The sequence below is a fragment of the Phyllopteryx taeniolatus genome, chromosome 3, assembly GCF_024500385.1.
Source record: "Phyllopteryx taeniolatus isolate TA_2022b chromosome 3, UOR_Ptae_1.2, whole genome shotgun sequence".
NCBI lineage: Eukaryota > Metazoa > Chordata > Actinopteri > Syngnathiformes > Syngnathidae > Phyllopteryx > Phyllopteryx taeniolatus.
Genome location: NC_084504.1, coordinates 24,767,915 through 24,779,732, shown reverse-complemented (window position 1 = coordinate 24,779,732; position 11,818 = coordinate 24,767,915). Strand labels below are relative to the sequence as shown.

Genomic DNA, 11,818 nt, shown 5'->3' with positions numbered 1-11,818 from the left:
TTTCCAAGAACGCCCTCATGAATCTAACGCCAATTCAACTCATGCGCACCCCTAAATGCCATTGGAATAATTACTTTTTAAATGTTCAAACCTAAATATTAATGACCTGCTTAACAGAGAGGACCTTAACCAAAATCAATTTCATAAAATTCAATATTTATTGCCACCAGCTAACGTGCAGCGCTTCTACTAACAACAGTGCTGCAAACACAGAAGCGCTAGTACACTAAAGTGCTGTCAGTGAGAGTCATTGGTGCCTATTTATACTTTCTCATAAGCAGTGATACAGTGGATAAAAATAAAAAATAAAAAATCCGAACACGCTCAAGACTGGAGAGATGATCGTGGACTTCAGGAGGCATCCTTCGCCACAGCTGCCCCTCACGCTGTCCATCTGCATTGTGTCAACCGTCGAGACCTTCAAGTTCCTGGGAATCACAGTCTCTCAGGACTGTGATTCCTCCGTCCTCAAAAAGGATGTACTTCCTGCAGCTTCTGAGAAAGCACGGCCTGCCACAGGATCTGCTGAGGCAGTTCTACACAGCGGTCATCGAATCAGTCCTGTGTTCTTACATCACAGTCGGGTTTGGTGCTGCTACAGAAAAAGGACAAACTCCCACTGCAACGGACAATCAAAACTGCTGAAAAGATTGTCGGTACCCCTCTACCCACCCTTGAGGACTTGCACGCTTCCAGAACTAAGACAAGAGCGTAAAATCCTCTCGGACGCTCCACATCCCGGTCACCGGCTCTTCCAGCTCCTTCCTGAGTAGGCGCTACCGATCAATGCAAACTAGAACTAGCAGACATTCCAACAGCTTCTTCCCTCTTGCAATCAACTTCTTAAACAGCTAACCTACAATTCCATTGCAACATTCTGCCAATTTTTTTGTCTTGAGTTTGTTGTCACGTTTCTGTCAGGCCAATTATACATTACTCGTGCACTCAGTGTAGTAGTCTCGCCACGCTGCACTATTTGCATATCTGTTGTTGACCAGTACTGGACACTTATGCCAGAGTAGCATCTGCCCCATTTGCACACTGACTGAGGAGTATCTGCAGCATTTGCACAATCAACATTGTCGCAGATTTTCGCACTATTAGTCACTTTAAACTGCATACATTCCTTGAAGTCTCGGTGCCCTTTGCACAATGGTCATTGCACTGGACTATTGCTATATTAGTCATTCAAACTGCTCTAAGTGCTAGAGGACTCTGCATCTTTTTGTACAATTGTCCCAATTAAAAAAAAAAAAAAAAAAGTGTACCAGCATTACCAGATAACTAGCAACCCTATACTGCTCAGTGACTGTTTTTGTCAATGTCTTTATGTCTCAAAAGTGTTCTCTGTCAATTGACTGTCAGGTATGATTTTTCAAAATTTTGAAACCAAGGTTGAACTTTTTGGCCATAACTCCATCCATCCATCCATCCATCCATCCATTTTCTGAGCTGCTCCTCCTCACTAGGGTCGCGGGCGTGCTGGAGCCTATCCCAGCTATCATCGGGCAGGAGACGGGGTACACCCTGAACTGGTTGCCAGCCAATCGCAGGATTTTTTTATTTTTTTTTTAAATTCAATTGAGTCATACAGGTTACAGGTCACAATAATAGTCGAAAAAGTTGTGAAATTATTTTTCTCCTTGTCTCATTTTTTTAAAATCCCCAAAACCTGGCATTTGAACAATCATTTGCAGACTTTTTACATCCATTGCACATACAGTATGTTATAAATTCTCGTTCATATTTGTGTGTTTAGTTTAGATCCTCTTCGCAGTATATGATCAGGATTTTCGGAGGCAGCTCTCAGAGGCACTCAAAAGGAAGATGTTAAGTTCAAGAAGAATGAAGAATATAAAAGGGTCGTGCAACGAGGCATTACTTCATCTGCATTATTTGTCTAACAACAGCACAGTTGCTGTTTGTAGGCTCATAAACAGAAAGATAAGATGGGTGGCGAGAATCCTGCTCAATTTGGCACAAGGTGTTGAAAATACAGAGTTGTCTATTTAGGATTTGAATATATTCATATTACAGAAAAAGCATACCTTTCTGCCTCATTCACAAGTCCATCAGCCTTTTCCTCTGTTAGATGCTACAAAAAAGAACCGTGTTTAGTTTTATGTGTAGACATGCACTTAAAAGTTAATGATGTGCAGTACACAAATGTTAACTGTGTCATTTGAAACTGTTAGTCTGAAAACACATGGAGACTACAGGAGATCACTTTCCATTTATTTGTGTTTCCGGGTTGTATGTTTTTTTTTTTTGTAACATTATGACTCAATACCCAGAGTTTTTCGTAATGTCATACAGTTAAGCTTGCAAATGTAGTTGTTTTGTCTCATAGTATTATGACTATACAGCATATATTCCAACATTATTATTTTTATTTTGGGGGTAAAATCCCAACATTTCTTTCTCGTAACATTACAATTTAATTTATCCTTTTTTCCCTTGCTTTGTTTTGGTAAAGTTGTATTATACCCACATTATATTAGTTTTGTTTTGTAATTTTATAACTACATTTAGCCTTAAATAGATATTTTAGTCATCATATTCCACCTTTATTCTCAGAAAGTATTTTTTTAAATATTCGGATTAATTTAGTAAAATAAAAAAAAAATTTAAGAGTACAATTTATTAAATGATAAAATTATGGATTTTAGAACAGATTATAGAATTTCAACTTTACTCTCTAATAGTATTTCTTAAATTGTATTTCTTACTTTAAAACAAACAAAAAAGATTACGTGGTTCTTTCTAATGGACAAGCTGTTATATATGTCATTTATAACAGTTTCATATGTGACAGCAGAAGCAGGGGGTGTTAATCTTGATCCAGACCCCGTTTGTCAAACTGACATTCTTGCAGGCGAAGGGAATGACAAAAATGCATTGAAAAGTGTTTGCGTGTTGCAAAAGTTAAGGCAAAAGACTTTAGATAATAGGATATTCTGCGGAACACGTGAAGGGAGAGGTGTGTCGGAATGAATGCTTCACTTAGACGTTCTCTTCTCTGGCATCCCACCTCGTCTGGCTCGACACCTTCGCATTAGAGCCCATGATGTAGGTGTCACTTGTCCTGTTTTTTTCTAAATAACTGCGGGAGAGCAGGGTGTGTGTGTGTGTGTGTTATCTATTGCTATACACTTGCAATCTTTGAATCTCATGGGTTTTTAGTATCTGAAGCCGGGCTTAAAAGTGACTATGTGTTTTAATGTGCATGTCAAGTACTGCAATAGAAATGGGCATGCCATTCTATCTTGAAATAAAAATGGTTTACTCAAACTTTAGGTGGCTCTTACTGATGAGGTGAGGTTTTAATTTGGACTCAGGGCGAAATGGTGATACTATCATTTCAAGCTTTAATGTTGTAAGCATAGAATCAATAATCAAGTTCAACAGATTGAATCAGTGTTTTTTTTTTTTTTTCCACGACTGTCTACTTCAGTCACGTCGCTCTGTGTGCGGTGGGCCTAAATTGACTGTTTTTAATTTAGTGATTTTCTTTTAACAAATCATATTTTATCTCAAAGCGTTAGTGCACTGCTAAATTACATTTATCACGATAAATGGGAATACAATGAAGGGCCCTGAATCAATGAAAATCACATTTTGGGATAGTTTGGTGGATTAGGTTGCACATATTTTTGTCACGATTGTTGTGATTTATAGACTTTTATTAACTGTTGTCTGTGAATGTTTTATTCATTGTAACGTTTAATCCAAACAAAATCAGTGCTACAGCAATACCTGGAGTCCATACTTGGCGTCGATGATGGTCACAATACCTGAAAGAAACAAGATGACGAGGAGTTAAAAGGAATTCCTGACAATTTGTGCACATTCTTGACTAAATTGCATGCAGCCTTTTTTTTATTTTTATTTTTTTTTACTTCAAGTTTGCTGTGTTGTCAAGAGACAGAGAGAGATGTTTTTCTCTTTTCTCTTTGACTTTTGGTCGACTAGCCTGTAACAACACAGCGGACAGCTGAGCATTCACTGTGCGCGCGCGCGCACACACACACACACACACACACACACACACACACACACACACAAACAAACATCTCATCCCCACAAACATGCTAGGTACCATTTGGGTACACAGCAGCCACTCCTGTTATAATGTCTTTAAATCACTTTTCCATGGAAAACCTTTAACCTTGAAAGTTAAACGTCCACTTTGTCTTACAATTTGAAATTTGAAAAAAAATTGTTGCGCAAAATGCTGTTTTTTATTCTTTATGTTGGTTAACTTATTTTTACTATGACAACTAAGAATGTTTAAAAAAGGTGGTGCGAGGAACAAATCTTTACTTTTACACCTTTGCGGTTGAAGGGTTCTATTGTTTTTACCTCACAATATTAAAAATTGTAGTGTTTGAATGTAATAAAGTGATGTAATACTATTGTTGTCTCATTTAACAAGCCACAATATGAAGCATACAATGATTGTTGATGACAGCTGAGATGAAAACGCTCACCGTCTAAATAGATGTCACTGCCAAGTTCTGCGTCAACCCAAAACATGGAGGCCACAGCGCCTGTAGGACAAACCAGATGTCCTGATGTGAACAAGGCAACAAACACAAAGCAAGGAACATCTAAAGTCGCATAGGATCGAGGTTGTACAATTTGAATTTTCAGGAAAAATATGCCTGTGTCACACAAGAAAAGTATACAGAGGAAGTTACGTGACATAAGCGCACCTGAATTTAAAGTAGCGAGACTCCATTTTCGTCATGCACCTCCTCACGTGTTATCAAAGTTAAGGTGTTTGTACATTTAACAGGTGTTAACATATTTTTCACACTTCTCTGACAAGGAAAATATTACCTTACTTATTTTTAATAACATAATACTTTTTCAAAGGGACAACTATTTTTGTGTTTTTCATTTCTTTTACACAAATAGTTTGCTCTCTGGCATGCTTGTCCAACCAATAAACATAATTTACATAACTGCCTCCAGTTTCTATGGCCATGACTTGGCAGCTTGGCTTCACAAAGATCCAGAGGTACTTTTAAGCAACTACAGTCTGAAACACTATCATGCAGAAACATCCACATTGCCCACATGTGTAATGTATCTTCTACCCTGTTAAAGCCAAAAGGTAAGCAGAGCTGCTCCAAGAAACAGATTAGTGCTAGCTAACCGCGTTAGCTTCTGATAAGTGGCACATACTTCGTCACGCTCTGCCCCCAGTCAGCATGGTAATGAAATCCAAATTCAGCATTAGCCCAGCAGTGTACAGGGTGGGTTGGAGTTGCTCACTCGGACGTGTAAGGGGCTGCCCTTAAATGGGCAAATTTCAACAAGTCATGAAATAGGGTGTGTAAACTGTACTGTACCATAATTCTTGATCCCTGGGATATTTTGACCTAGGTATGCCACAGACATGTTATGACATTTAAGACACCTGGGTGAACGGTGGGAAATGTGTAAAAAAAATAATTATAATAATTTAAAAAAAATGCATAATGTGTCTTCTTTAAAAAAAAGTTAGAACATCGAATTAACTATTTCCATTTCCATTACTTAAAAGAAAAACTCAAAACCCTGCATCCCTGAATGGATTGGTTTTTATGTTAAGAGATTCCAGTCTTTTTGTTTTTGCAGTGGTAGAAACATCAAGACAAAATTATGTTCTGCACAAAATTTTATTATTATGGCAGTTCGATCTACAGTACAGACAAAAGAGGATTATTTTCAACATAAGCTAACATTTTTGTTCCAAGCGAACTCTTAGTAGCAGATTATATCAATATCCAAGGCTTTCAATTGTTTATCTCCAGGTGCTACATTTGTATTGTTCCATTTTCCTATCCAGGAAGTCATCATGGGACCCTATGTTACCGTGACAGCCACTTCTTGTTCACATAATGCACTTTTGTCAAGCTGCCAGCTGGGAATAGAGAAGAATTGTAAATATTTGATGGGGGTGTAATGGAAACAATGTTTTTGAGCGACATGCTTCATGCAAGTCATCCGAGCCCTTCCCTGGGTGGAGGGCCAGAATTCCCAACACCCTCCCCCCAAAGGTGGCATTATGATTGACAGCAGTTGCAGGGCCAATGGCAGTAGATAACAACCCTGTCTGGACCCATAACGTGCCAGGATGATTGAAGATGCCGACAGTGCGAGAGTGCGGGTGGCATGTGTCCACCCTTGCTGACACCTTCTGTCACACCTGTCACTTTGCAACATGGGCCAGTCGGCTCCAAGCTTATCTGAAATGGCCAATTATCGATTTCCTGATTCAAAACTGGGGCTGTATGGTTTCTGGCTTCTAATGGTGTTTTTTTGTTTGTTTTTTTTTTATTTGTGGCCTTTATAGAAATCAGCTTCTGTGATAGTAACACAAAGCTCTGATGGGGACATCAACATAATCAGTAGAATTAAAGCGTGCATATGATTAATCGGGTCAAATTTGGGCATTTTACCTCCCTTCTGATCAAAGTCAGAAAAGGCCTGATTATCGGCAAGCTCTCTTATTATTATATTGTATATATTATGACATAACAATAGCCAATTAGGAAGCTTGCTGAAGCTCAACCAACTGGTTAAGTTTGTATAATGTGTCTCCAGTGACAATCAAGAAAGTTTAAACATCACTCAAAGCATTGCCTGCACAGTTGATAAAGATTTTATGATGGCAGTAGTATAGTTCTGAGCAAGTGATTATTTGTTGAACAGATTGGAGTCAGCCAGTGTCCAACACTGGTTTTGTTTTTTAATAATTGCCCGCTTCGTGTTACCTGGATCAGCAAGGCCTGTAGTTTCCAGAAGTATATAGTCAAACTTGCCCTTCTTCTGCATCAAATTCTCAATGGCTTTAAGGCCATTGTCCCTGAAAATGAAGAACACAAACAAAATGAAAAGTACCTTATACAATTGTTACAACTGTAACGAAAGCAAAAAATGTAAATAACAAATAATCGTGACTGAGTGCATTAACTAGTTTATGTAAAAGACTATTCATTTGCACGATTCCATAATAAAAATGCACAACTGATAACATTTTTATATGAATGGAAATACTTGACAGAGCAGCAGAGGCAGCCATTCCTCAGCTCCAGCCACTCCTCATAAAGTTCTCCAGCCTGGCTCACAGCAAGGGCCTTCTCAAGGGCGCTCCCTGTAGGAGTGAATGAGAAACAAGGGATGTCATCAACTTGGAACTTGACAGAACTAGAGACAAAAATGCATTACATAAAGACGTAAAATATTTTTCAAGTGTTCTTATAGCAGAGTAAATAAAGCCATATAACATAAAAATGCAGACGGACATTCAGTAAGAAGAATTTTGAACAGTGACAGTTTTTATGATTTTCAACATAACAGCAATACATTTTTATTTTAGAGAGTGCTTTTAAAGGGTACACAAAGCCGCTTTACGAATATGAAAATGCTAAGATAAAAACAGGACTAAAACATGACAGATGGACAAAACAATGTATTTGAAACAAAACAGTCAATGTGACTCGTGTAGACTTTCAGTTTTATTTGAAAAGGTCTCACTCTCATGAGTATACAGTGGGTACGGAAAGTATTCAGACCCCCTTAAATTTTCACTCTTTTTTATATTGCAGCCATTTGCTAAAATCATTTAAGTTCATGCTTGTCCACATTAATGTGCACACAGCACCCCATATTGACAGAAAAAAAACGGAATTGTTGAAATGTTTGCATATTTATTAAAAAAAAAGAAAAACTGAAATATCACACAGCCATAAGTATTCAGATTATTCTTTTTGGGAATGATGCTTTTTCCACACCTGGATTTGGGGCTCATCCGCCATTCCTCCTTGCAGATCCTCTCCAGTTCTGTCAGGTTGGATGGTGAACGTAGGTGGGCAGCCATTTTCAGGTCTTTCCAGAGATGCTCAATTGGGTTTAAATCAGGGCTCTGGCTGGGCCATTCAAAAACAGTCACGGAGTTGTTCTGAAGCCACTCCTCCGGTATTTTAGCTGTGTGCTTAGGGTCATTGACTTTTTTGAAGTTGAACCTTCGGCCCGGTTTGAGGTTCTGAGCACTCTGGAGAAGGTTTTCGTCCCGGACATCCCTGTACTTGGCCGCATTCATCTATTTTTTAATTGCAACCAGTCTCCCTGTTGCACACCCACAGCATGAAGCTGCCACCACCATGCTTCACTGTTGGGACTGTATTGGACAGGTTATGTGCAGTGCCTTGTTTTCTCCACACATGCCACTTAGAACTTTTTGGCCTTAATTCTATCTTGGTCTCATCAGACCAGAGAATCTTATCTTGGAGTCCTTCAGGTGTTTTTTGTTTTGTTTTTTAGCAAACTCCATGCAGTCATTCATGTGTCTTGCACTGAGGAGAGGCTTCCGTCGGGCCACTCTGCTATAAAGCCCCGACTGGTGGAGGGTTGCAGTGATGGTTGACTTTCTAGAACTTTCTCCCATCTCCTGACTGCATCTCTGGAGCTCAGCCACAGTGATCTTTGGGTTCTTCTTTACCTCTCTCACCAAGGCTCTTCTCTCGGTTTGGCCAGACGGCCAGCTCTAGGAAGGGTTCTGATCATCCCAAACGTCTTCCATTTCAGGATTATGGAGGCCACTGTGTTCTTAGGAACCTTAAGTGCAGCAGAATTTTTTTTGTAACCTTGGCCAGATTTGTGCCTTACCACAACTCTGTCTCTGAGCTCTTCGGGCAGTTCCTTTGACCTCATGATTCTCATTTGCTCTGAAATGCACTGTGAGCTGTATGGGCTTATATAGAGAGGGGTGTGGCTTTCCAAGCCCAATCCGTATAATCAAACACAGCTGGACTCCAATGAAGGTGTAGAACCATTTTAAGGATGATCAGAAGAAATGGACAGCACCCGAGTTAAATATGAGTGTCACAGCAAAGGGTCTGAATACTTATGGCTGTGTGATATTTCAGTTTTTTTTTTTAAATAAATGAGCAAAAATTGCAACAATTATGTTTTCTTCAGTCAATATGGGGTGCTGTGTGTTCATTAATGAGGAAAAAAATAACTTAAATGATTTTAACAAATGGCTGCAATATAACAAAGAGTGAAAAATGTAAGGAAGTATGAACACTTTCCGCACCCACTGTATGTGGTGCATTTTGAATACAGGGCGATAAGTAAAATACAATGAACTCATCATGGCCCATCATAGTTGTAGTTATGCTGCCCTCTTGTGGAAAACTCCTAAACTTTGATCCAGGACCACCAGTTAGTACTATCAACAAATTGGCTTTACCTTCTCCAAATTCATTGAGTATGACTGCAATCCGCTTGTTGTGTTGTTTTGTTAAGATGTAGTTCAAGAGCGTGGTCTTTCCAGCACCTACAAAAGGACAGAAATACATTGAGCGAACCCTGGTTTTAAGAACCGTTTACTAGAAGGCTTGCGAAATTTGGAAACTTTCCATGGGAGCTAACAAGATTTTATGGGAATAAAATGAGAATAAAGCAGGAATCTACAAAATTGTAGGTTGGCCCTTTCATAGCAGTGTCAGAAAAAAAGGGACACTTCTTGGATATCTACCTATAAATGTATGTATCTATGTATGGATCCATGTATGTATGTATGTATGTGTGTGTGTGTGTGTGTGTGCCTGTCTAACAAGGTGTTTCTCACCAAGGTACCCAGTGATGATGGTGACAGGGATCTGCTCTTCAGGAGCACCATGCTGGGCGTCGATGGGGACCAACTCTGGGCAATCATCCTCATCCTCCATCCCGTTCAGACCATCAGGTGGCAGACAAGATGATCTGATGAATCCACACAAAGACATACAGCACATTCAACAGACCCTTCATTGGATACACAACAACAAGATGCAGTAATACTAGTAATCTGCCTTTTGCCCAATTATAATGTCAAATTTTTATTTAATCAGTCACTGGGGCGGACGGAAGTACATTGCATCATAATGAAAGGAGATTCTAATATTTTGGCTGCATTTTTCAGCCACGTAAGAAAGGGAAAAATATGAGAAACACGTCAAATTTATGTGTGCACTGCCATAACACAATTGTTTTTTTTTTGTTAAGCCTCCCCGCCCAAAAAAAAATAAAAAAATAATTGCCGGAATTTCCTTGTTTTGTTTTTACAACACTGCGAAATACAACCAACTAATACATGTTATGTATCACAAACGGACACAAGGTGAGTGTACAGCATTACAATGTTTCTAGCGATCCAGCTAGATTTGATTCGATAGATGTCGTAACAACGTTAAATCCGATGGCAAACAAAATTCACAATTCTACAACTATACAAAAAATCATTTACTCAATCGCAAGTGTACAGCGTTTAACACTGTAAACGTCAGTGGGTTTATCACTATAGTATCCTAAGGCTTGTCGTGGTTTTAAAAGTAACTTTTAACAGATGTCGCCCTCATTTATTCAATGAGCGAGTAGCTACCATTCGTCATCACTTCGTCCATCTCGAATTCACCGTGAGAGCACCCTAACTATTGTTTTATCAGTTTATAAAACAACACGAAACTATTACCTGACGTTGCACTGAACCACACAATTGTGCAAAGTGTTATAGTTCACTAAACAAGTTGCAGCACCAAACTGCCCTCTCAGGTTGTGGCACTGCGCATCACGGTTGACAGTCCGGCGAATACTGCGACCAATGACAAAAGTTCCAGTTTGGATCAGAAGACAATTAATGTGCATAAAAGTGGGAAAAAAAACACAATTGAATCACACAAACAACCAAATTATATATTAAAAAAAAAAAAAAATAGCAACTTCGTGTTGAGTTTACAGGTTTTGGCAGTGTGTAGCACGGTTAATAGTCCGGCTAATACTGTGAATAGCAATAAGGTTTACGACCCACCCCGGTAAAATTGTCCCCCCAAAATGATACCGTTAAAGGCTAAATCCAATTTAAGTCTCAGATGAGGAACGATTATTTATATTTACACCGTGCCTCGCCGTGGCGAATGATTAAATGAATGTTATAACCAAGATTAATCACAAGGGAACATAGCTGCGCTTTTCTCAGAGAAAACCAAACAGCAGATTTGTGTGTCCGTGGTCATTTTCTCTACTTCTGTTACACATAATTTTGTTAAGGATTATCTAAAAAATCTACATCAAATATATTTTTAAACATTTGGGTGAAATTGAGAAAGTTGCGTTTTTAACCCTTAAAAGATGTTATATTACGCGCAAAATACAACTAATGAAGCCGTAGATATTGTAGGGTACTTGCCCTTGGTGTATTATTTGTACATTAGTGCTAATTTATAATAATGTATTTTTTTTCAATTTTCTTGCTGATCTTTTTAACACTCATATTAAACTAAATACATTACACAAATATTAAATAAACAGTGCACCTAAATAAATGCACGAAAACAAACTGTTCTTAAAGATTAAAATCAAATACACTGAATTTAAAAGTTACCTTTTTGTTTAAAAAAAAAAAAAAGTACTTTTCACCCAAGCCACTTCGAGAAGAGATGACATAATATTGATTAAGCCTATCAGTCCCGCTAACATCTTGCTCTATTTTTCAGCTGTTTATATATTTAAAAAAAAAAAAGCTAAAGAAACATTATTTGGCGTTCCTGTAGCACATAATCATGCAATAATTACCTATTCCCCCCCCAAAAAAAATCCATCTTTTGTCTTCACTAGCTGTCCTTCAAAACTAAAAACGGTCAAGAATCACACCGTGGGGAGGCGGGGGGCTACGTCAAATCAAAGCGACAGCTCGGTTTTTGTAATGCAGAATTCCAGCATAGGCGGCGACAGAAGCTACGCACTGCAGCTTTCCATACAACTGAACTGTGACTCTTTTGAGTAC

General features: G+C 38.6%; 1 protein-coding gene across 4 annotated transcripts in view; it reads right to left on the bottom strand.

The window, feature by feature from the left end:
- Positions 1 to 11,688, bottom strand: part of cbwd (COBW domain containing) — a 20,118-nt gene extending 8,430 nt beyond the window's left edge. Inside the window, exons 1-9 of one of the 4 annotated variants that reach the window (XM_061767830.1) lie at positions 11,608 to 11,648; positions 10,508 to 10,627; positions 9,626 to 9,759; positions 9,245 to 9,331; positions 7,048 to 7,144; positions 6,765 to 6,856; positions 4,491 to 4,550; positions 3,757 to 3,794; positions 2,049 to 2,095 (exon numbers count right to left, since the gene is read on the bottom strand). In XM_061767830.1, coding sequence (XP_061623814.1) covers positions 2,049 to 2,095; positions 3,757 to 3,794; positions 4,491 to 4,550; positions 6,765 to 6,856; positions 7,048 to 7,144; positions 9,245 to 9,331; positions 9,626 to 9,759; positions 10,508 to 10,627; positions 11,608 to 11,633 — 701 coding nt within the window. In that variant the 5' untranslated portion in view covers positions 11,634 to 11,648. Of the gene's footprint in view, positions 1 to 2,048; positions 2,096 to 3,756; positions 3,795 to 4,490; positions 4,551 to 6,764; positions 6,857 to 7,047; positions 7,145 to 9,244; positions 9,332 to 9,625; positions 9,760 to 10,417; positions 10,628 to 11,416; positions 11,550 to 11,607 lie in introns of those variants that run through there. The other 3 variants (XM_061767831.1, XM_061767832.1, XM_061767833.1) reach the window with 3 other exon arrangements.
- Positions 11,689 to 11,818: the final 130 nt, after the last annotated feature.